At 35.0% G+C, this 27,415-nt stretch overlaps 1 protein-coding gene across 2 annotated transcripts in view; it reads left to right on the top strand.

Moving 5' to 3' along the window:
• LOC145675765 (uncharacterized) overlaps positions 1 to 27,415 on the top strand; it is a 182,412-nt gene that overhangs the window by 119,683 nt on the left and 35,314 nt on the right. For both annotated transcript variants that reach the window (XM_081746425.1, XM_081746424.1), the window contains exons 21-24: positions 9,462 to 9,723; positions 13,750 to 13,878; positions 14,791 to 14,931; positions 17,824 to 17,933. In XM_081746425.1, coding sequence (XP_081602551.1) covers positions 9,462 to 9,723; positions 13,750 to 13,878; positions 14,791 to 14,931; positions 17,824 to 17,933 — 642 coding nt within the window. The remainder of the gene's footprint in view (positions 1 to 9,461; positions 9,724 to 13,749; positions 13,879 to 14,790; positions 14,932 to 17,823; positions 17,934 to 27,415) is intronic.

Here is a 27,415-nt window from a genome sequence, read left to right as displayed (position 1 = left end):
ATTATTCATTTTCATTAATTATCCGTCCCCTTTATCCCACAGGGCATAACCGCGGATAATAAAATTGAACAATTTCATTCCATTTTAACTTGTTAACAGTTGAACACAACAAGACGAACTTTACCTCGTTACATTGCTCATCATTTATGTTTTAGTGAATGTCTGAAATGTGAATATAAAATGAACAAAGAGAGAGTTCGAAATGAAGAAGGACTCAAGAAGGAAAGTTTAGATTCTAGTAAGCAAAAAATTAAGGAAAAGATTTGTGACATTACAGTGAAACCTGTCTATGTTGGCCACCATCGGTTCCACTGAAAAATGGCCAACTTAGACAGCTGGTCAACTTAAAGAAAATAAGTATGATTGGTGTATTTTTAGAATAGGATTTCTACTATTACTTGATTGTAAAATTTTAAAAAGCAATGGCGCGACAGCTAATTTTAAATGATGTATGTATATAGAGTAATCATAACAATATACAGTACTAGAAAAAAGTCAGTATGTTTAATGAGCTACAAATGTTTCCCTCCGAGCAAAAGATATTTTGAAAAAATCTTAAGGGAATTCATCTCTCAAAACTTCCGCTATCTTTCGAAAAGCCGTCAGATGCCAATAGTTACAATGCCAATACTTTAACCTTTAGAATTTTCCGGAATTACTAAAGCTCCCCACTGATGAGAGGAGCCAATATAGCTAATGATTTTACCAAAACAGACAAGGTAAACCCAACGGTACCGCTCGCGGGTCCGTATTATACACCAGAAACGGGAAAATCGGGAGATTTTTCGAAAAAAAAAAAATCGAAATTTTTGCGTCCTTCCGACCCGGCCAGGGTTTACGTAGGGATCTAAATTAAAAAAAAAAAAAAATATTTGTTATGTACACTCATGTCCAAAATCATTGTCGTATATCTATAAATATGTTGTTGTAGGAATATAATGAGATAACGAATTCGTCCGGTATTTCTAATAATGTTAGTATGTGTATAATTGGCAAAGACATGTATGTGGCAAATTTCATGTCAAAAGAGCAGTAAATAAGAACAATAAAACGAAAATAAAATTTTATTGTCCATTTAGCAACATTTTGTGTCACTCATTCTAATTTTCGTATTCATAATTCTTTTCCTATGAAATTTACCACAAATATACTTTTCCCGATTATACACATAGTATCAGTATTAAAAGTACCCTACAAAATCATTATCAATTTTTATTCTTACAAGAAGACAGTTATAGATATGCGACAATCATTTTGGACATGAGTGTACATAATACGTATGCAAAATTTCAGTCTTGTATCTTCAAAACTAAGGTCGAGAGAAATTTTTGAAAGTCTGAAGGTGACCCATTTTTTACATATATTTATTTTTTATTTATTTATGACTTCTTTTGCGTGGCGAAGTTAAGGCTCTGCAGCCTTCTCCGAGCACTTAACCACGTACATACATTTTTTTTAAAAAAAAGCACCAATACATAGAAAATATTAACAATTACAAAAGAAAAGTATTGAACTACATAAAAAAATATATACAACACTTCAAAAACAAAAATTGAAAATAATATACAATAGAGGAAACAAAATAACATGGAGAAACCTATTATAAATTGCATATTGCATATAGCGGTACTAGAAGTATGAATATATAAGCAGTACAAATTAACATAGGTTACCTATTGGTTGTGTGTTCATATCAGGGTTTGCCCAAGTGGGCCCAGCCCGAAAAAACCCACCGGGTTTTTTCGGGTTGGACCCACCTGAAAAAACCCACCTTAAAACCCACCTGGGTTTTTGAGCTTTTTGTTAATATATTATTGCTACAACTAAGTTGATCACATTGAAAGTGATTTTTATCAAATTTTGGACTTTCCTCGGGCGAATTAAATGCTTTCACGTTAAGGTATACAACAACATTCTACATAAGACCTTTATAAAGTTCTGAATGCACTGAATAAATGAAAAAAAATCTTACCTTAGCTTGAGATAATTATATAACAAATTAATGTATGGATTATGCTTATAGCCTATTTGGAAAAAATGCAATTTTATATTGTAGAAAATACTTTACGTAAATAGTGTGCTCGCCGACTCGGCTATGCCGAGGGACGTTATCCCTCGTAGGGGATACCGGGACACATTGTCACAATTTTCACGTTTTATTTTCTTGTGATGCTCATGTAAGGCCGAAAATTACAATTTTTAGTATACACACACTTTGTTATCTTGTGCATAACATATATTTCTCTGTCCAATGTAACTCGCTCTGAACTAGACTTATGTACTATGTTTTATGATCAATACAATTGTGACAATGTACCCCATATTCGGGGTAAGTTGTCACAATATATGGGGCAAATTGTCACATGTTATTCTTGTGGCACTTTCCAGAAATTGGTAGATATTATTAATGCAAAAAGATTGTAAATGTTACCAGCATTAAATACTTAGCGTCTGAAAGAGAATCAAAATATATTTAAATGAAAGGGGAAACTATATTAGTTAAATAGGAAAGAAAGTAGGGGGACCTGTAGCTTACATTTTCTCAACCTAAGAGATTTATTGTTACATCAAGCTTTGTAGGAAAACCAAAACTGCCATGAAAACAGAACTAACTCATAGCTAAGGAATCAAAACTACAAGCTGAAAGGTCATAACAAAATGACGAAATTATCAAATCATAGCCTACATCTCCAATAGGCCGACACAAAGTTAGCCAATTGCATTTAAGTTGTTTCTGATTGTAGTTTATGAATTGTAAAGAATTCCTCTGATAGGACTACTGTATAGCTAGAAGAGGAGTAAATATTATTACGAAGTTTAGTTGCGTTTTATTAGTACGTACCGCAAACTAGTTCGAAAATGTTTATCCTTTTGCTTCTACAAAGTACCATACCTGAAGATCATCGTCAGAGTCACAGTTAATACACAAGTAAAACAAGTTCTGCTTCCCTCAGTTTTCGTAGGCCGATTCCGTACATCGAATGCACTGAATCCACTTCTCGCTACATGTACTCGTACTGTATGGATCGCCATAAACTAAACACAGTGTATCGTCGTCCTCTGAGGAAGAATCGTAATCTTCTTTGGACCTTCGTTGACATTGTTTATAGGTGCAAAACTATTTGCTTGAGGAGTTCTTATAGCAAGATCACCATGTCTTTTCAGAAATACCGGATACCAGTCTGGGACAGCAATGGCCTTTTCATTCCATGACTCTGGGCATTTCAATCCTAGCGCTTTTGCATAGTTGTAAGCCAAATCGCGAACCTCTTTTGTAGTGAGTCCAAATTATATATGCGAAGCTTGTTTTGGTATGATACTAGTAATTCTTCCTAGTATTAGTATTACGAAGAGTAACCTAATGTAAATAAGCATTGGCCGAACTGTAGTTCGCCATATGTAACACGTGCACAAAATCTTGCCAATGTTCTGTTGTGGACATGAAATTCTTTAGCAGCTTTAGGCCTACGTATTGATATGGGGTTGTTATTTCTTTTCATAGCTCTTGCTGCAACCAGTAGATCTTCCACTGGTGGTGCTTTCCTCTCTGTCTTTCTTTTATATATTCTCACTGTCTGCGAAACCGAGATAATCCTGTCGTTTGTATTATACATAACACACAGTGGGACACATTGTCACAGTGACAACATGCTCCGTCTTATTTGTGACAACTTGCCCCGTCTTATTTGTGACAACTTGCCCCACGCGTCGCCATTACTCTTTTTACAAAATATCTATACCAAACGACAAGATTAGGCGCATTCAAAGTAGCACAATATGAAGCTCTATTTGTAGCCTACATAACACACACAAAAATGTTTGCTTCTACCGCTTTCACGAACACATAAAACAGCAATTTCAGGACTCGGAAAATTTACATTCCGGCACTGAAAATAGACAAAGTTCAACTGACGCAGCACCATTGTTCCCGTGCATCTCCAAACGAGTACAGTTAGTAGTGACATATAGTAAGTAAACAAGAAAACAGCACAGGCGCGCTGATGTTTTCCCTTTTTTCAGAATTGCTACTGTGACAAGGTTCCCCGGTCTCCCCTACGTTTGACGTGTTTAAAGCCATATGTGCCGGTACTACAAGTAAATACGTAGTGCATTAGTAAAACTATTATTTCTTACCTTTGATGGTAGCACAAGTATTCTTCAGTAAAATTTAGTTTTCCATCAATAACAGTTTAGTTCAGTTATTTGTTGGTATTCTTCAAATAAGCATTCTTTAGAATCAACACCAACAACAGCTTAAAAATTCTTGTCCAATTTAAGAAGCTTAATGCTCAGAGTTCCGAAAACTACGTAACACTTACAACTTCAAGTGCTGAATTCAAACTTCCGTACTAGTGTAAGTTTCGATGTACAGTAAAGAAATCTGCATTTTCGAGGGGGGGGGGGAAGGATCGTGAAAGAAATGCTCGGGAAATTCCCGCAATTGAACGCACAAAGTATCGGAACTGAATACTTCAACAATAAAACTATTTATTTTACGCTGGAAGATATTTAATTTCATTTAAGACATTTTGAAACATTTACTTTATAAAATATGAATTACATCTTTGTTAATTGTTTTAAATTAATTTTCTGGAAAGAAACGTCTTGCAACAAATGCTCGGGAATTTCACCTAATTGAACGCACAAAATATCGAAAGTGACCTTCAATAAAACAATTTATTTTACGCTATTAAAGTAATATATTTGGTGTTCATATTTGGCAAACGTCACTGAGGCTTCTGAGATGATTCGATCTATTGTTCGTTCGTCTGCCTGTACCACACATACTACAGGGTACCACCTTCGATGTTTTAAGTTTAAATTTTCAGGGCACAAGCACGAGACACATTAAATTTCCACTTTAGATTTTGGCGGCATACCAATGTAAAATTTCAAAATGGCGGCAATTCTTTTCTCAAAATAGCGGATATCCACGCTACAAAGTGCAATTTTTGGTCTTTTAAATTGACATGTTCAGAGTAGAAGCACGAGACACTCTAAATTAGCTGTAAATACTTTGGCAGCGATCCAGCGTAAAATTTCAAAATGGCGGCCGTTTTATCGAAACTGCAGTAAATAGAAACTTGTTGCAAGTTGTGACAATGATAATCTTGAAATATAAATCACATTTTAAAACTTTTACCCCAAAGACATTGAAATATTTCGAAAAAAAAAACAATTAAACCCGAAAAAACCCGATTAAACCCGAAAATACCCGAAAAAACCCACATGGGCCCAGATGGGTTGGGCTTTTTCAAAAAAACCCGGGTTTTTTCAAACCCTGGTTCATATGTGGATTATTAATAATCTCGTAAGACGAAGATGTCTCATGTGCTACCAGTATCCTTATCTTTACTTAAGAGAAGGGAATTTACATATTTTTTAAATTTGGCAACTGTGGAAACGTTGTGCATTAATTGAGGTAAACTGTTCCAGAGGCGTGTAGTACTTACTGTGAAGGATTTTGAGTATGAATCAGAATTGTGACTAGGTATGGAGAGCAAGAAATTATCTTGTGATCTTGTGCCTCTAGTATGAAAGTCTGATAAATATAAAAATCTACGGGCTAGGTACGATGGTTCTGACGTAGTAAGAATTTTGTACAATAGGGTAAGAGTATGTAAATTTCTTCTTCCAACTAACGTCAGCCATGACAGTTTTTTATAAAAAGATGTGAGATGTTCCCTGTAAGTTATATTGAAAATAAATCTAATGCAGGCATTTTGCACTCTTTGCAAGCGCTTTGACTGATTTTCTGTTAGATCAGAATAGACTGAGTCGCAATAGTTAAGTTGTGGAAACACCAGTACCTTGACAAGTTTGATCATCAGAAATATTGGTAAGAAATTTCTTAGTCGATTTAACGAATGCAGGGCACCAAATGCTCTCTTATAAACTCCATTTATTTGATCTGACCAGGAGAGATTTTGATTTAGTATGACTCCCAATTTTTTTACATTTGTAGAGAATGGAATAACAGTATGGGACAATTTTATATTTGGGAGCTGATAGATATTAATAGAAGAGATAATTCTTGGGGAGCCAATTAAAATGCACTGCGATTTTGTTGCATTTAATTTTAACCCGTGAGCCGTAGACCAGTCGCTGATTTTGTTTAACTCAGTATTTATTTTCTCAATCGCATTATTAATATCTTGTTGTTGAAAAGAAGCATATAAGTGAAAATCATCAGCGTAAATATGGTATTTACAATATGTGAGAATTTTAGGGAGATCATTAATGTAAAGGGCAAAGAGAAGAGAACCTAGTACGCTACCCTGCTGCACTCCACTGTTGATACAATGCCATGTCGATATGTGGTCCTGATTGATCACTACTCTTTGTTTACGTTCATGAAGGTAAGAATGAAGCCATTTAACCACTGATTCAGAAAAATTAAACAATAATGATAATTTCTGAAGTAATATGTCAAAATCAATCGTTTGAAATGCCTTACTATAGTCAAGTAGAGTAAGGAGCGTCAGTTTTCTATCATCAGTAGCCCATCTTATATCCTCCGTTACGTTTACTAGTGCAGTGCATGTGCTATAATTACTTCGAAAACCAGATTGAAATGTATCCAATAAATTATTTGTTGTTAAGTATTCGCGAATTTGATCATTTACAATATATTCAAAAACTTTTGAAAGCACGGAAAGGACACTAATAGGACGATATAAACACTTCAAAAATGTCCTGCGTCACCTAAAGTCATGGTTCAAACGCCATTTTATTCAGTATAACGAGCCCTTTCCAATGGTACCAGTCACATGTCCGTATCATACACCTGAACCGGAAAATTCGGGAAAACCCCGGATTTTTTTTAACAATCCCGCCAAAACACTTTGCCCCTCGGTCCCGGCCCCGGTTTCACATAGGGATCTCAAAAAAGAAAAAAAAACCAAAGATACATACAATCCGTATGCAACGCTTCAATCTGATATCTTGAAAACTAAAAGGCGTGAAAAATTTTTAATATTTGCCTTAAGAAAAAAAAAGTCTCGCCCCTCCGCCCCAAGTTGAACATCCGGTTCCAAAACGCATCTAGGGTGTTTTTTGGTCCATCCTGGACTGGACTAATTAAAGAAACCGGCTTAAATATCTTTATAGAACCTAAATAAGCGGTCAAAAACGATACTACGCCATGGTATAAAAACATACCATAAACTCTAAAAGGGTTAAAACATGGAAAATAAGCACTTACAATTTAAGAAATAGACACTAGAATCTAACTCAAAACAATGAAAGTAAACATTAGATGGTAGATTAGTGAATCATGTTTAAATAATTTAGAAACATATTTGAAATGTTAAAGAATTAGACATGAAGTTATTTCTATGTACATTTAATAAATAAATTATTTACAACATTTTTACAGCAGTGCAAATTTTATACCAGTTTGTATATGCGACCTAAGGAAGAATATTATATATTTGCGTCAATTACACGCTTCGGTGGGTTAAAATAAGAAAAATTGGTAATATGTTTCATTAGTCAGTTATTTTTTACTATTACTGAAGCACTCTCTGATAACCGTCATTTTCGATCATTTTTATATACGCCCCTCTCTCCCACCCTCAAGTTGTGGGTCTGAATTTAAATTTAAACGATATCTGACGTGTTATTGTTCATCTCAGCGACCCCAAAACTATGGACTCGACACTAATATCGGTCATCTTCGATCATTTTTATGTATTTTCTTTTCCTTAAGTTGCACCATCAAAGTGAAACGATAAAAACCATCCCAGGTCCAAACCTCGTCTATGTTGAAAATTTGATGGAGATCCGTTGGGTGGTTCAAGAGTTAATAAGTCACAAACATAGTCACCTTTATTTTTATATAGGTTAGCCATGAGTTACAAGAAATGATTAATTATGTTCGCTGTGATAATAAGGCTTTTTGTTTCCTTTCTTTCTTTCAATTTGTCAAGTGATAGATTACGTTTCCGATCTATATCTATCTATCTATCTATCTATCTATCTATCTATCTATATATATATATATATATATATATATATATATATATATATCGATGGGTATTTGGACAAAGGTGATATGTCCGCCGTAATTTTTGCAGGACACAAACTTCAAGGCATCTCATAAATCAGAGGTTCATGCAAAACTTTGTTTTTGTTAATGGAATATTTGCTGGAGGTTCTTTTGTTTTTATGTATGTGCTACAAATGCAAAAACCCTTCGGACATTATCCATATCAGTCAAAACCTGATTTTCAAAGAAAAATGGACATATCACCTTTGTCCAGATACGATATCACATTGTCACCTTTGTCCATATATATAAGTAAAACAATTTTTCACGGATGTAACTAGTGCATGCTTAAAGTATAGAAGAACGTATGAATCAAATTCACTTCGCACATTTGCACCTTTGATCACTGGTTCAATTGTCTAAAATGAGTCCAGGTTAAGGAGATCAGAACCGGATCCTGAAATCCTGGGTCTCGGATAATAATGGATCCCGGTACCCGATTCTGGGTTCTGTTCGAAATTTTTTTGGCAATTTTCTTAGATTGTGCACGGCTCTCCAGATTTCCAGAAAAGTAGGTTTGTAGTATAGTTGATGAAGGTAGGTACTGCTAAAGACAGTAAATCTCTTCAAGTGGTCCAGGTTCTGAGGAGAAGAATCTTATTTTTGACAAATGGGTCAACATAAACTTCCTTGCTAAGTTATCTTCATTCTGAAACTAAAATACCCGTAGAAAAAATTATGTGTATCGCGAAAATAATCATACCAGAATAGACACTAATAAATATCAATATCGTAATAGACCAATTTAACAAAAGAAACGTCACTTTATCAAGGATAGTTGCTCAAGAATTCGATAATCTTTATTAAGTACCTCAATGGTACTACAACCTCAGAAAGCTTGAGTGCATAGGATAGTTTTCAGTTGGGTAATGTGCGGACAGCGTATTCTTGGCCGTATATTCTTGGTTTCTTGCCCAGATGAATTCTTATGTAAACATTTATAATTTACATGAAAATGATCAGTAGAAGCAATTCTAGTCAAAAATTGAAAAGTACAACGTGTGAAATTTTAACACTAAAAGCCATCATCTAATTAACCAGTTATGTATTTCTCGTGTAAGAACGATCTAAGATCGAATAGATGATTTATCTTACTCTCAGTTTTTAAATTTGACACTCCTAAATTTTGGCATTGTGTGATTTTTACTTCCATGAATAATTATTATGACAGTTGGTCGGTGAGCAGTTGTGTCCATTCCTGATGCCAAATACCGAAGCCTACCTAGATCTTATACTGATTGGAGAGGTTTCGAACGGTCTACCGCTGAGCCGCTGTGCCCACAAATTTTTAATTTCATTTATATTTTATACACATGTTCTGTTAAAAATTATAAATTGAATATTCAAGAAGCATCTTTGTGTCGACATTGTTTATTTAGTTAGTTATTTAATTAATTCATATTAATTACAGATAAAGGCGCAAATAGTGATTCGAAAGGCGTTGATAGAAGAATCTACCGTTGGCTTGTTATGGCAAGAAACTTATGAGGAGTTCAAAGATTATCTTACCGAAGTATGGACTGGGTTGAAAATTTTCACAAAACATTTTACATCCTATGTTGAAGCAGAAGAAGTCCGTCGAAGCTCCCTAGCAAGTGAAAAGATAATTAATTTGTTTCTAGATTTGTTTCATGGAAAAGCGAACCGCACTCTTAAAATTTTAAGATACAAAGGTATTTTTACCGATTATTTTTATTTTATTATTGTTACTTTAAGTAGAGATAGACAAAATATACAGTACATATATATATATATATATATATATATATATATATATATATATATATATATATATATATATATATATCCGGAAATTATCTATATGTGTTTATTTCTTATGATAACGAAAATATCATATACAGGATTATGAAGCTAAAGAGTCTTGTATTATCTAAAGGCTCCGCTGTGTAAGTAACAAGATGAAAAATTGTTTAGTATTATCTTTTAGCTTTTGTGAAGTTGTTTTATTCTTTTGACAGTCTGGAAAAATATTGGGTTTGGTGTTCGTCGTTACAACTTTCAGAGCCTTAACGAATTTGTAGATCTTGCAAGTGATTGGTAGGATTTGCTTCTTCCCAATGTTGAGAGATTGTTACTTAACTACATGATACACATATACGAATGTCAAGAGAGAAAAGGAGTTAAAATGTTACACAAAGAGCTTCAAGTGAAATAATAATGAGCGAAAGTGGATGGCGTTAAAAAAAAAGAAAGAAAAAAAACTTGAAGCCAAAACATCCACTCTTTATCAAGAATGGTTAATCAGTATATAACTAAAAGGTGTCCGAAGTCTCCGTAACCCTAGGTTTGATTATCACAAAGACCATTATTAGTGTAAATTTAGTTTTGATACTGGCAACACTGCACAGTGTTATTGTAGAGCGTCCAGACTTGTTCCATCAGATTTCATTTAACAACAGCTTTCAAACGATATGCTACTTGACTTCCCTTGCCATTTGGAAATTTGGGTAGGACCCCGTGTGGGACCCTGGGACAAATATTTTTACTTTCAATCATTGTACTTTTGAAATGATGACACACTTGTTTTCCTGTTTTGACATGTCTCACCATTTCAGATTTATGGAGGTCGCCATAGATTTCACAATGACGTTTTTGTTGACATTTTGACCAGCTGCCATTTCACACATGTTAATTTTAGAGAGTCGAGACTTGTTCTACTTTCTTTCATTTCCCAACAGCTTTCCAACGATATGCTACTTGACCCCCTTACCATTTGCAATTTTTGAGTTTGACCCCGCCTGGGACCCTGTGGGTGGCCCTGGGACAACACTTTTTGCTTTGATACGTATGATCGAACACGTGTTTTCCTGTTTTGGCATCTGTCTCACCGTTTGTCATTTCTAGCGGTGGCAACGGACTTTCTGGACACCCTATATAGTCATATAACTCGCACAGTATATACATTCGGAAAAATTTTATTACAGTTTCGTAATAGGTGTCATTAGTGCTTTCAATTGGTGTATAAACCATCTTCCACTTCGATATATGATTTCCCTCTCTTCCCTTGTAAGAGAAAGGTGCGTTTGCTTCAGGATGTGTCAAAGACAAGACGCGTAGTGAACGTAAGAAGACGCGTATGGAAACGCATCCTGTTAACTCGGTAAACTGTGACGTCTATAACCAAGTCATAGTAAGTATAGTATGTACAATACAAAATAATTAAAATTTCACTAACATTATTCAGTGTTACTCAAACCTAGGGGTACGGGGACTTCCGTGGACATCCTGTACTATTAATAATGAGGTAGATGTACTAAAAGAACTGTAAATAACTTCGAGATAAAGTATGAAGCGTTTATTGTTGCTTCTAATATGAGTTTCAGTTTTTATTTTAATCTTGCTAATTAAAAAAATTGTCTAAATTGTTTTAATATGTTTTCATATTGAGTGCAGGATTATAATATGTATAAGTGATAAGTAATACTGCGTGTCTGAGTAAAAACAGAATGGAAAAGAGTGGCTGTTAGAGGTGGAATAAAGCAATTAAATGCTACAAGACATTAACGAGTGCAATTATTATAAATACATTTTGCTTTCTTTCAGAAATTTGTATTGTAGTGTAAACAATGGTGAAAACTTGTGAAAATCTGTTTATCTTTATTTCCTGATTAAGCTTTATGAAATTTGTTTCTGTGTGTTAGCACTTACATTAGTAGGAAAGGTTGCCCAATTTCCAAATAGTATATTATTACCAGTACTTAATTAATAGATACACCTATATTGTCAAATCAGTTATGTATAGAATGTATAAAATTCGAAGAGAAAATCAGTAAGATGTTAAAAGACGTGAGGAAGTGCTGTGCCGATGATTGGAACGAAGGTGTCGGTGTCAAATATAGAAGTAGGAGGGGAGAAAATAGAACAGGTGACTAGTTTTCGATACCCGGATATTATTATCAGTGATTATATGAAGTGTGAACGTAAAAAAATAAAAGCCAGGATAGGAATGGCGAAAGAAGCCTTTAGGAAGAAGGAAATACTATTTTGTTGTACCTTGAATAAAGAGCTAGGAAAAAGACATAAAATGCTTCGTATGGAGTATCGTGTTATATGGGGCAGAAACATGGACATTACACAAAAATGATGGAAAACGACTGGAGGCTTTCGAAATGTGGGTGTGGAGAAGAATGAAAAAAATGAAATGAAATCTTTAGGTTTAACGTCCCACGGTTATGCCGGTTAGACTAAAGGAGACAGTGATAATGAAAGATGAGTGAAATGGTGGAATGAAGAAAGTGGGAGGAAACGGGAGAACCCCGAGAAAACCCACGCACACGGTGTTTGTCCACCACGAAGTTCACATGGCGGGGGCTGGGATCGAACCCGGGACCCCAAGCACCAGAGGTGAACGCTCTACCACTGAGCCACCGCGGCCCCGTGGAGAAAATGGAGAGAGCTGGGTCGAGCGGAAGACGAATGAGAGGGTGGTAGAAATGGTGGGAGAGAAAAGAACAATTTTAAATATTATTAAGAAGAGGAAGAAAAACTGATTGGGGCATTGGCTAAGAAGGAACTGTATCATAAGGAACGTATCAGGAAAGAAAGACAGGGGCGAAGGAGACTACAATTAATGGATGATATCAAAACAGAGAAATCCTCCGTAAAGACGAAGAGGTTAGCGGAAGGCCATGAAACATGGAATCTTCTCAGTTGCAGCAATTGACCTGCCAGTAATGGCAGAATACCTATTATTATGATGATATATAGTAAAAGGAATTCAGTTTTTACCTTGTATAGTATTATTATTTTATATATATCAGGCTGCTACCATTGCGGCATCTTTAATGAACCTCTGATGTGTTACTACCACATATTTCCTAGAATGAAACGCTTCGGTATAGCAACCCTGCTTTTGATGTTGGCCTTATGCAGAAAGTGACGGACTGTTTTTGTGCACACAGATTCTGTGAGGTGTGTGATTCACTTCTGCGGTGATTACCAATGTACTGGTTTTCCGTTTTCGTCCAACAATCCCAGTCAGTGTCCTGACATCCCTTTCAGACAACTTCCATTTTACCCAGCAATTGCTCCTCCTGGATGTGGTTCGTCCTTCTTGTTCATATTCACACATCACCCTGGATAATGTAGCTCGTGAGATGTTACAAAATGTTACAGTTTTGGACACAGATGCACCTGCTAGATGCGTCCCTACGATCTGTCCTCTTTTGAAGTCGGGTATGTTCCCTATTATCCCACTACACGCATGATTGACATTCACTAACTAACCTTTTTTAGTGGAATGACCACTAAGGACCCGCACATGTGACTCATTGCCCAAAAGTACGATATAAACTACCAGATGTAATAGGATAGCACCCGCGAACATCCTATGCTATTTGGGCAGATTCGCGTGGTCTCGGGTTCGATTCCCGGTGGGGGTACAGTTGAACGACCAAAGTGGTTCGGATTCCACTATAATCAGTAGGTCTACATCTCCTTTAGCCCAGCAGACATAACCGTGTAACGTTAAACTAAATCAAAGCAAACCAAACCTTTTTGGGCAGGTGTTTGTGTCTACTTCATCCCATTGCAAATGACCTTCTTGATGTATCTTACATAATACTAATGTTAGTTTACGCTATCCTAAATAAAGGTAATTTAAGTAATTCTTGTTGAATTAAATTATTAGAACTTTGCAATTTTTTTCTTTCCTAATGATATATGATCTTTTCTTACAGAATTCATCAATACTGCACCGACATGTAAAGACAAATTTTCATCTCAAGGGGCCCCTGTTAAAGGAAACCCTAAACCTCAGGTAGCTGATCGACAAGGAAAGAAAAGAGATGAAACAGACTTAGCGGAAGGTAATTTATTTTTTAGTTGTTGGAAGGTTATTGTATTTATCTTTCAACTGAGTTATAGACTGGTGAAATAGTTTCATTCTTGAAGAAATTGTCTTACATGTAATTGTTGGTTTGAAACATCGGCGTCTGTATCGTTATATGAAATTGACAAAAGAAGCGATGTGGCAAAACAGTTGCTCACACACAAATTTGATTTATTTAAGTATTATTTTTTATATGATTTGTACTATAAGTTTTACTAGATTGTTTACAATTAAAGCAGTCAGAATGCATAAACGAGCATGGTAGATTCATCAGTAATTTGAGTGTTGTTTTCGTGACTTGAAAACAACGTGATTTGCAGTGACACCAAAAATCGTATTCAAATTTGAGAATTCATTTTGAGGATTTTAGCAAAAGAAAATCAGAGCTGGGAGGGAATTGGCCCAATGTATGCTGCTTTTTGAAGTCTAAAAAGTGTAAAATTTCAACTTCGAACTGTGAAAGATAAAGTATAAAAAAAATTTCCAAAATTTTATTTTCCTTGCATCTAGTTAGGATTTATACTAGGGATGGCCAAAATTTTCCGAATTTTGGAAATTTCACTTTCCGGATTTCGGAAAAATTCCGGAATTTTTTCCGACGTCGTATTTTCAGAAATCAGGAATTTTTCCGAATTCCGGAATTTTTCCAATTTTACTTTCCGGATTTCGGGAAGAAAAATTTCACTGTGTACATAATGTTGGACAACCGATTAACTGACTGTGCTTGTCTTTTTTTTTTTTTTTTTCTATCAGTTCTGTGTGCGTTCCAAGCTTTAAAGCATAAATCAGTGATACTAAAAGAAAAATTATCTTTAAAATAAAGCATAAAAGTTGTATTGATAATCGCATCATCATGAAATTAAAACTACAGTATTTCTCTTTCTTGCAGAATACGTCGTGGTTAATATGAAGTGTAAAATAACACCATCTGAACCGCTATCAAATGGAACGCCTAGAAAGGAAAGTGAAACTCAACCAAGTGAATCTTTAGAAAACAAGGAAACTGCTCAGGGTCAGAATATGCAGAAGAGTAAGTTTTACAGACACTGTATTTAAAGTGACTTAGTAACCATCTTGTGTACATAAATTCTTTGTATAAATAATTCTTTCGCAATGTGAAAAAAAAAAACATCTATTTTAGCTAGAGATTACAACTAGAATTGCTTCCTTAGACAAGTAAATTCAGTCATTAACTTGAGTAGATCTTCTGCCATTTCTAAGTCAGTACTTCTTCACACTTACTTTTTTTTAAGAGCAAGTTCTTTCAAAGAATTGAAAAGTAATTTTTGAAAATTGCAATAAGCGAATTTATTTTCTTTAAGAAGAACAGAAGCTATGAATGTATATCTAAAGGTACAAACTATCTAATAATAATAAAATACTCCATCAACTGTTCTTAATATATCATGGAGATATTTGTTTTCATTTTATTTTATTTTATTTTTTTCAAATAGTTGTAAGAATAGTTTCGGAATCAAATAGCTGTAAAAGCTTTTAAGTTTTTTCGTAAAATAAAACTCACAATTGTTATGCTGTTTGGGTTGTTAAGTCTTGATTTTAAAGTAAGTTTTCGATTGGTTTCCTGGCTTTGAATACAGTGAAAACTTTTCCAACAGAGATCAACTCTTAAAATTATTAATTTTAAATGTTTTTATATGTATATGTCTATGTATTTATAAGTTGCATTTCACTTATTGTCAAATAATTAACTCGTGACTTCGAAATATGTCATTATTGTGGGCAATTAAAGCAGATAAGACATTGTTGATTTTGTTTTTATTTTATTTATTTATTTATTAATAAATGTTTCAGATACAGGCATAAGTCCAGTTTATACTGAAACAATGTAACGAAGTACGTAAGAGAAAAAAAACAACAATAATAATATATATATGTAAAATGAAGACCACATTTTACACTACAGACATTTTAATTTGTTTCTAAAATGATTTTCCGAGTCAAAAATATCAATATCTGAAGATAAATTATTATACAGGGTTTTCATAAAGTATGGACAGATTTAATTCGCTTATAATTTACATAAAAATGCTCATATTGAAATCAAATAAAGTGTAAACGGTAGCGGAAGGATTAAATTTTTACCTGTAATCTGCACCAGCTCAGTTCATTCACCGCCACACCTCCAACTGGGCGCTTTACGTCCACACATTCGCGTAGGCGGCGCTGGAATCCACTCACAGCGTTCTGCCGTGTTTGATCCGAAATGCCAGCCACAGACGCCCTGATTTTGTCCTTTAAGTTCTCCAAACCACTTGGCTTCTTTGCATAAACTTCCGTTTTCACATGACCCCAAAGCCAGAAGTCGCAGGGGGTAAGGTCGGGTGACATTCGGCCGCCTACGCGAATGTGTGGACGTAAATGGCGCCCAGTTGGAGGTGTGGCGGTGAATGAACTGAGCTGGTGCAGATTACAGGTAAAATCCGCTACCGTTTGCACTTTATTTGATTTCATTATGAGCATTTTTTATGAAAATTATAAGCAAATTAAATCCGTGCAGATTTTATGAAAACCCTGTATAGTGATGCCAGTCTTGAAGTATAAAAAACGTTGTATAATTGATGTTACATATGTCAGTAACTTATGACTGTGAGTTAGGCGAGAAGGTACACGAAAATTGAGAACAGAAACCAGTAACTGGGAGTCAATATTTCCATTGACAATTTTATGGAGAAGCAGCAAGTCTGCCACCATGCGCCGAGTATGTGGAGTCTAGTTTGTTTGTTTAGGAGTTGTGTTTTATTAAGACTACGCACTTTATGTCAGTCTCAGTGGTGCTATTCTAATTTTTAACAACCGGTTCTGCATATATATATATATTAGAGAGAGAGAGAGTAAATTGATAGATATAACTGTCTTAGGAAACAAACCATACAAGGTAGACAAAAGCAATTTTTTTTCACTGGACACTACAAGTAACAAGTAGATACTTACACAGCATTCTAACATAAGATGGTGTGACGAAATTAGGTAGCACTCTGAATATCTTGGAAACGAATTATCCAACATAGATGGTTTTTAAAAAAATACTGGAAAGATCTTAATCCAGCAATAGATCGACAATTGCTCATAATGGTATGTGCGCGTTTTAAATATAAATAACCCTCACCATTACACTCATTTGATCCCAGTTCTCATTTTTGATATCTGAGCATTTGAGATTAATAAACGCTCATACCTTGTTCTGAGAAATCATATGTTTAATACTGTAGCTGTAAGCATTTCTAAAAACAAAGATAATTAAACCAAAATTTATTGTTCCTGGGTATAACAGGGTAAATTCATTGTTATATCTGGATATAACAAACAGTTCTGCAAACTCAAAATATTTTAGCAACCGGTTCTAGCGAACCGGTGAGAACCAGCTGAATAACACCACTGGTCAAACTTTAATATTTCTTTCGCATAGTGATACATTGCACATTACCTTTATAAATCCACAGTGAATTTTATTTACATATTGCTATATTGTAAACCAATATTTTAGTGTTTGAGATTTTGAGTGGCATACTCCATCTATATATATATATATATATATATATATATAAAAATAATAATTAATTAAACAAGGTAAGAAATTATCTATTTTCTGTGGTAATAAGTAAATACATTCCCTAATATTTCTTCTTCTTTCGGTGAGTTTCACAAACAGAAAGCAGAAGAACGAAAATTTAACAGAATTTGTAAAATTATAAAACATATTAATTAAAAATTCGGAACAAATGCCAAGATATTATTTTGAGCTGAGTATTGCAAGTAATCTAGTCTTCCCACATTATGATCAGTAGAAATTGGAATCTCGTTTATGGGCTAGTCGTGACAGATTTACCAGAAGAGAAATGTACACAGTTGAGTAAATTAAGAATAAGATTTTGTACTGTTTATCATAATTTTGTTCTTACAGAGTGTGCCTGTTGTTCCACCCATCCAACAGATGTTAAATTTAAAGTTTGTCAAAGGTGTAAAGATGAGCGTTGGGAGAACAACGATATTATTGCAGCCGTGACTGTCAAGGTAACCAATCGTTCCGAAACATTTATTTTTGGATTTATATGTTTTCTTGGGATTAGGAATAATTCATTTTACAAACAAATCCCTCGTTTAGTGTGTGTTTCAGTCACTTGTAATTTTTATCTCAGCTGTATTGAAGTCTCTGTTCGCTTGGAGGGGGTGATCTTTTACAATAGGCTTTTATCAATGAGATACTGTATAAAACTTTATATATACGTATATAGTAATTGGATTGCTAACTTAAGACTATTATGCTTTATGAAGTTTCTCATCACTATGTTAAATTTATTAAATTTAAATCAGATCATCTTCATTTATTATGATCAGTGATTTGTACAAGAATCGTATATGTTCCCAGATTGATATCCACATTAATTCGACCTTCCTTCAAAATAAGAATTCAATAAGTGCAGTTTTTTTAACGTTAGTCACTTAGTAAGTAAGGTATTCGAACTGTGCAAATGATGATAATTTACATTAAAATATTTTTGTAATCCTGCAAAAAATGTCTTGGATAATCATGCGAGTGAATATCATGTAGTTTGTAACGTTTCTAGAACATACATTTTCCAGTTTCTCAGGGACAACATGCAAAGTATAGGAATATTTCATTATATTTATGATTTTTAACTTAGGATTGCATTTACGGGTTGATTGAATCAGCGGTATCTATAATTGGCTGACCTTTATAATTGTTTAACTACGTTGATTAGTTAAATGTAGGTTTTATCTCGTTTTAAGAACGGTAAAAACGAGACTGACAAAATTGATATCCTGCATACCTCTGTTCAAGAAGAAGTCTCTTCTGTACATGTGATTATATATATATATATATATATATATATATATAGTTTTCAAAATAACGGGGAATCAAAAGGAACATAAAAATTTATATTTCAATTGAGATATGAAGTGTTATTTGATCACTTATTGAATGATTTAATAAGTTTAGTAATAAATAATACCTGAAATACAGAAGGTTGATACGTCTATATGTCCGATTTTAACCTTCGCTTCTGCTTACAGAATCGATCGATCCGAATGATTCAAACAGCAAGAGAAAGCCAAAAGCCTCCAGTATCGCGCTAAGCTCGCGTGTGTGTAGTATGTACGTCATGGCTGCAAGTGAATCGGTTTTGTGAAGGCTACGTCATAATACTTTTCCACACCAAGTTTTCCCTGAGATAATTTCAAAAATAGTGCAAGGAAAATAGATGTGCATTAGGGCCAATGACCATCAAGACCATAATTAATCGACATAAATACCACGACATTCCAGCACTTCGTTCACTCAGTAAGGAGAGCAGAAAGCGACCGTGTACTGCGGTGACTCCAACTGTAGCTTGGAAGTATCTCCGAATGGGCTTACAGGGAAACTCTTCCTATACAACGTGTGATGACAAGACGATTGCACGTGAACCGCAACGTACATGGCAATTAAAGCTGGTGTTTAAAAATCGTGATCATGTCCTTACTGTGGCCCATTGGAGGTAGAGAAAAAATCCATTGCAGACGCTTCTACGAACGCCATATATCCGGGGTAAAGTTTGTTGCCGTACTCGATGAAGCATTACTTTATTAGGTTGTGGCAAAATTTTAGCGGTAACGTACATCCCCCAAGACGCAAGAACCTGTCCTGACTTCATCCGTCAGTGCAAAGCAAGTTTCTCGAAGAGATTTCTGGTTGTCGGCGGGATACTGCTATGAAGGCAGGTTAACGATTCGACAGGTGCCTACAAACTACAAATTCAGCTCCGCATTTTATTAGCAACATATCCTCACACCAATTTATACAGATCTGCCCGTTTGTATGGAAATGCAATAAGTCAAATCCGTGTCCATATGGATAAGGCCTCATCACATACATCCCGTTCTATACAGAGATTTCTGCAACAGATGGCGGCAAACACCGGCATCCAGGCTAATCCTTTCCAGGAAATACCAATGAAGTCATCTGATGTCAGTCCCATGGATTTTTCCGGGTTTGGCCTGTTAGGAAGAGCACTTGCATCTCGTCTTGTCACCACTGCCCGTGCCCTCTGGAAAGCCAGCCAGTAGGAGTGGCTCAAAATTCCCATTCCTATACCCAACAAAGCCTCCAACAATGGAAATTACGGTACAGGACTATTGCCAAGATACATGGTTCTCACATCGAGAGCAACCGAGGTGGCTTCGTGGTTTTTCTTAAGGTAAGTGACTCAATAACGGACAGATATAGACGGATCAACTGTCCGTACACCATTTTGTTTTTCTTTATTTTTCAATATACTTTGTAGTTCAAAACTTTCAGTATTCAATTGGTTTTGTTGTTTGGAAATGGTAAAGGAAACTCTAATCCATAAAAACTTTTTGTTTCCTTCTTTTACTAAAAATGGTAATGCTTCCTCGAATGAAGAAGATTCTCGGAGTTTCCATTCTTCTCGGAACCAGCTAATACTTCAGAGCTTCGGAGTTTCTTTTCTTTTCTTTGCTTTTTTTTGTTTGTTTGTTTATTTGTTTAAATTTACAAGTTCAGAATAATAATAATACCGGAATCCCTTGCATAATGCGGTTAATTGGTTCCAATAAAATGTCCTGCTATGCAAAACCGCGTTGTTTGACGTCTGTTTACAGTGGGTTGAAATTAAAGTTGTTTATTAAAAAAAAAAAAAAAAAAAAAAAAAAAAATTACAAACAAATTTACAAATATTAATACAGAAATCCTTTAAACATATTTTATTTTCGATATTGTCTGAAGAAGGATATGTTAGATATCCGAAACCGTTATTATAATTTAAAATAAAATGTGTTTTAAGCTTTGGTCAGTTTCTTTTGTCAAAATAATCAATCCAAAGCCATGGATAGTCTTACTATATTAAAAATGTAAATGTTTGTTTTATGTCCCACCAGGGTTAGCTGGTTTAAACAAAACAAAACAAAAAAAAAAAAAAAAAAAAAAACGATAAATGCTTAAATAGTGTGAACTTCATGGTGACGTTCCCACATATCAAACCATCTGCATTAGTTTTATCACCTTTTAATCAAGGCGTCCCATGTTCTATTCTCGGTCAAACCTTTTTTCAAGTGTAAACCAAGTAGCGGTTCCGATGTCACTTTAAGCGGAAGCCTTCTCCTTGATAACCGCGGTATTATACAAGGATGTTAAACCTAAACACACGAAAGGAAATCAAATTGTAGACGTGAATGCCTGTTTTATAAAGAAGCCAAGGGTGCTTAAATATATTGATAGAAATTGACAAAATTTATCGACTGCCTACGTAGCTACCAACGTTAGCTTGGAATGGACTTTCAGTTTTAATTTTATTGAATGATATGTACATACTAAATTTGTAATTTAATACCTCAGTTTTAGCGTACTGATTATGATACGTTGGCCGTAAAATTTTACATCCAAAGTAATAACGGGATTTTCCCGTTATTGCTTTGCATTTGAAGTAATATCAGGATTTTCTCGATGGCTAAGGCGGGGGTTTCCCGATTTACGAAATTTACTGACCGGACCACCCCACTTTATAATGAAACAGTTCCGATTTCCGAATAAGCGAATACACTATTTGTGTTGGAGTGACGTGGGTGGAACTTACATTCTGCTGTTACGTAGTAGGAAATCAGATAATGATTACTCTAGTAGTGAGTACACCGACCTAAGAACTTTTCTCGTAAAGCTTGGTTTTAATAGCGTTATTTATCCTGTTGCACCAGGAAGTTGAACATTTTATTTCTTTCGATGGCTACTTTCGGAATAGGGCGAAAGCCCGATACAGTGTGGACTTTTTTCGATGTAATAAAAAAAAGGATAGCAGAAAAGGAAAACGAGCAAGGTGCAAAAAATGCGGACTTGAATTAGAAGGGCAAGTTGCAAGGATGAAGAAACATTTGCAGAAATGCTCCAGTGACAGCCATGAAAGGGAATCTGAAGAGGAATCAGGTAAGATAATTCTAGTTATTTAATGTTTAAGCTTTAGGACACAAAGTAACTATATTTAGCCCTTAGTCGGTAACATCCGTCTCCCAGGCGGATGTACGATATTCTTTTCTTCAGAGTTGGTACCCATATTCAAGGTATGATCTGGTATTTCACCTATGCTTCAGTCTAGGGTTGACTGTACTGTTTTGTGCAGGTGGTCGCATGTTTAGCTCATTGTTGCAAACTTCGATGTTTATAAAGTTATTCCACTCCGTTTCGCAAGCGGATATTACTGTAAAGGAAATATATTTTGTCCGTCTAAAGGACGGATATTACGTTATACTGACAACTATTAATATTTGGGTCTTTCTTTCGTTTCGAAAATCTAAATATTTTAAGATGTCAAGTAGCAAATATGTATCACAAAGGAGTAGGGTTATTCTACAAAAGACTACTAGCACTTAGAAATGGCTATAAATCAGAAACTTATTATGAATAGGGGTCCGATAATTCGTATGTTCCTGAACAAGATCATTTATCCAAAACAGGTCATGGCAGCAATCCAGAAATAGTTTAATGATGCCAATAACATAGCTGATGAAGGATACAACAATGATCAGAATAATACGCAAGTACAACAGAAACAGATAGTGTTTATTGCAAAAAATAGTTGTATCAGATGGAGTTGCAAGCAGCCAAATTTGGGTACTAAACACCTAAGGAAAACGTGATAATAATTAAATTGTCATCATGGTTAGGACCCCCGAATCAGTTACGGAATTTTCCAAATCTAGAGAAAATCTGCCATTTATTTTTATAAAAATTTGGACCGCATTAGTGTAAAATGGAAGCGATGAAAAGGAAGTTACGTAACTCCTCCTCAAGTTATAAGAATACTGACAAGACTAAAATTGAAGCGCTTATTGCTTTGATGACTTTGTGCTCCATTTTCAAGTTGGGCGTGAGAGCTTGGTGTCACTTTTATCAACTGACTGCACTGGACTTCGTGCTTTTCGTGCAACCATGTCTCTCAAAAGGTGTGAACTTTTGCTGGCGGCTCTTATGTTTGATGATTCATGTATTCGTGAACGAAGGAAATGAAAGAATCCTCCAGTAGTAGTATCTAAAGTTTTCAATCAGTTCATTTCTAATTGCAAAACGACATATTCCATTGGGATGCATTTATGTGTTGATCCTCTCTCCCCTCTCCCTATATTTTATAAGTTTCTCCTTTTTCTTCCTTAGAAAGGAATTTCCGAAAAGTATTATCTTACTTTTAACAAATATTTACATGAAGAAAAGAGGCAATAAAATAAAATAAAGAAAAGCAGAAAAGAAAAGAGAGAGATAGATACTTCGATTCGTTCTTCATTTCGTGGAATTTTTTCTCACAAAAAAGAAAAAGAAATACAACGGAAAAAAGAAAAAAGAAAGAAATAAAATGAAAAAACGTATAAGTTATATGTTTAGAAATGGACTCTCAGTAGGGAAGCACGTTGTAAAGAACTCATGGATACATCCATAAATGAATTACGACGTGTTTCATATTCAGTTTATGAATTTTGTTACTTAGAATCAATTCTCTGGGTGTAACTAAACCTAATTGAAAACTGACTTCCACCACTTTGGCTTCAAGCGTCTCAGTTGTGTGTGTCCGTCTCTCAGGCGGATGTTACTGTTAAAGCTTATCTTTTAGATGTTACCAACTAAGGGTTAGTTACCTAAAAATAAGGCTTGGGACACGAAGAACTATTTATAGATACCTGCAGTTTGCCCACTAAACCTAATTGCTTTTTAACTTTCTGCGTATCAAATATATGCACTTGCATGTGTTTTATTCAAGGGACATACTAGGCAACTGCCGAATACAGAAATTATGTTGTTATTGTTTTTTTAAAGTGAAAGAACGTGACTGTTTGTATTTGTCATACAAGCTCTTTAAAACGCATTTAAATTTTTAAAGTGCGCAGTTTTGTTCTCAGAGGTTTAACACAACAATAAGTTAATTGTTGTGAAAGAAAATGTAAATAATCAGTCAGGAGACGTTTCCCTTCCAATCTTGGTGCCAGGGACGTAATTGGGAATAGAGGGTGTGGGAGGAGAGGTCTTGACCTGGCTGAGAAAGAAAGATTTATTTCTGCACGTGGTAACAACATACAGTGATAAGAGTTTGTTTGGGTTTCTGGGCTCCTACAGCCCTTGTAAGACGTAGATATCGTTGTTTCTCTTTTCATATGTGTGTTGTTAGTCTGAACTGAGTGTTGTGAGCGCGTTCTTTCCTGCATACGAATTTTAATTTAACATACAGTAGAATCTACCTTTACGGACCCTAAAATTTGAAAATTTGTTACCGTTGGTTTTACTTGTGAGACTTTGGTGTTTCGTGTATTAGTAGAAATGGCATCCAGAGATGTTCTCGGTTCAGAAGACATTCGAGACGAGTTGGAAGCAATGGACACAGATTCGGAGTGGGATGAAGAACAAATTGAATTTCCTTCCTCAGACACTGACGAATTTAATTTTGATGACTTTAATGATGATTCTCCCACCACCTACTCCTTGATTACAGTGATCGGGCGTAAACCATACTAATTATGAAACTTCCATGTATTCTCCGTAAAATGCTTCAACTTTTGTGAGTCTACTGCTATTAGAGCCTGAGCTACGATCATTTGAAAATAACCCTGCATTTTGTCATTTTTGTCCTAATTTGTGGAGTAGTTACATTATAATTTTTAAGGAATTTCCTAATTATGCTGTATGTATCTTATGTTAACACTGCTGTTATATGTTATTGAGAATATATCAAAGAACATTTTGATGTACATTTTATACGCATCGTCAATTTCTAGAGCGGCAGAGGGGGGACGGAACTCAAAATTTTTGTTAGAAAAGTTGTAAAAATTATGTTTTCCCCCACCCCGTAATCCTAGATTAGAGTGGTCGGGGGTAAACCATACTAATTATGAAACTTTCATGTATTTTCTGTAAAATGATTTAACTTTCGTGAGGTTACGACTATTAGGGCCTGATCCACAGCCATTTGAAAATAACCCTACATTTTGTTCAAAATTGGCGCCGTATCCAGGCTTTATTTTTTTAAAAAGGCTCCGTAATTAAAAGGTTAATTTATTTATTTATTTAATATATATCTAAATAATAGGCTGCAAGGACTTTACATTGGGATCATTCTCAATGTGAAAGAAATACAAGTGTAAGGAATCACCACGGCAGTCGCTTGGTAAAACTGAGGGGAAACCTCGAAAATCTGTCGGAATGACTGACCTGGAGATTTGATAAGCCCGGCTTATACCCATCGGCTCTGAATGAGAACTAGAACGCTAAGAAGTCTTATGAATGAAAGCCTAGGTTTAACATCCCATGGGTGTCAGTGACGTAGCGTGAAATTTAAAAATGAGTAGATTGAAAATTAGGTCCGGACAAAATGAATACCTATCGGAAAACAAACATTTCCATGTTTCGATTTTATGAAAAGAAGCATAGTGCTTAAGAGGCTTATGGACTAAAATCTCCACTTTTATTATTATTATTATTATTATTATTATTATTATTATTATTATTAATATGGAGAAACTAAATAAAATATATTTGTGGAAAGTGGAGAGGTCGTGGGGTCTCTATGGTTGAGCTAAGAAATGTTTTAAATAACTTACTTCTAGCTAAGATATCTGATGACCTACAAAAAATGGCCTCATAGTCTGGGCCAATGATGATTTCAGGGAGTGGTCCGGAGAAGATTCGCCGTTTCCGGAGCTACAAAATTCCTTCTCCGGGTGCTTGAGATCTCGGCAGAAATTTCATTACAACACCTATTTTTCACACATTTTTCTACTTTTGTGCATTGAAATCCTCCCCCCCCCCCGGGGGGGGGTATACTCTGAAATCATCATTGCTCTGGGCTATCAAATATTTCAGTTAGAAATAAGTTATTTAAAACATTCCTTAGTTCATACCAAAGAGTTACATGACCCTATGCAGCCCGATTTCCAAAAATTGTAATATTTTATTGTTTCCCCACAATTTAAAAAATTAAAATCAAGTGGTGATTTAAGTCCATGGGCCTGTTAATATGAGATACAAAATCGGCATCATTTCTCAATTGTTTGTGTGCCAGCAAAATTTTTCAGGCTTATTTCCTTCGTTCAAAAAAAAGGAAACACTAAAATCAAATTAGTTAATTCTCTCACCGCTCAATTAAATATCCTTTTGAATCGCACAGTTTTGCCTAGAAATATCTCTTTTTTTTTTCTTTCTTTTTTTTTTTTTTTTTTTTTTTTTTGTTGTTGTAAGCAGAAGACATGAAGTTGTTTCTTACATATTTGGTTTTAATTTTTTCCTCTAATGTAAGATTTGAAAACTTCTTAGCTCACTAGAATGGCCTGCTATTAATGGCAGAACACATTGCTGATGTAAGATTCGTAAAGCATATTTCGTTCTCGATGAAATTGTCCACCTGATTTCGCGAAGATGTTATCATTTCAATAGAAACAAAGATTTTTAGCAAAGTGCATTGTGTCACTGGTTCAAAGACACCACGAAAGGATTTGCATGACGTTGGGGTTTCGCACGGGAAATACGCATCCGAGGCAAAAATGGATGAATTGTCTCAAGTATGGTATTTCATACCGTTGAAAAAAGTGCCCCTAAGGCGGTATGGATAGGTGGAGAAAACATGTCTCTTGTGATAATGAATGAAAATGAAAGTTTGATAGCTACAAACATACAATTAAAAAAAAAGAAATGTTCATAAGGCCCAGTAAGAATATCCCTCGAATCAATTTGCAAATTTCAAAATATAACGCACAAGAAATAATGTTCTCAGATTATAGAGAAGGAAATAAGTTGCTACCTACCGTTTCCCTTGGGTGCTGGCTCACGAAGAACTCCCTAAGAAAACAGCTGATAACAATCCTGGTCCAGGTTCATATTCTGTTGGGCGCAGATTGATAATGTTGAAATGTGAACAGTGATTTGACATGAGCCACGTTGATGCTTTTGAGACTCAGGTTGTGTTATACTTACTTTTGCGTATGCACACGCATACGTACACGTAACTGGCAAGCCGTCTGCTCGCAGGAATTCACACACACATGAATGAAGACGGTGATATTTACTTAGGTAAATTCCTATTTATTGAGTATAGATATATGTGGGTACGGAACCAAAAATATATATATATATATATTAACAACACACAAAATTCTCACTTGGCAGAGCTATATGCTCGAACAGAAGAAATTGCTCTACGGCAATCAAATAAGCAAAATGAAGCATAAACTTTTAACACTGCATGGTAAATGTAAATATGCACACACTCTATATGAACACTAGAAACATAGCCCTTGTTTGAATATCACTAGCACTATATATTCACTCTTCGTATTATGCTAAGATTTTCACTATGTGATAATGACGAGGGAAAAAGGGGGGAATACTGCTGATTGAGGTATCTTGATTCCTAAAAGACGTTACATCTCCAGAAGGTATTTATCTTGTTTCACATCCTATATGTATATTAATGTAGCACTGAAAATTCTTCATACTATCCTTCTATACG

The sequence above is a fragment of the Thermobia domestica genome, chromosome 18, assembly GCF_964235325.1.
Source record: "Thermobia domestica chromosome 18, izTheDome1.hap1.1, whole genome shotgun sequence".
NCBI classification, from domain to species: Eukaryota; Metazoa; Arthropoda; class Insecta; order Zygentoma; family Lepismatidae; genus Thermobia; species Thermobia domestica.
Note: the sequence above shows the minus strand (reverse complement) of the source record. Positions and strands in the feature narration are given on the sequence as shown.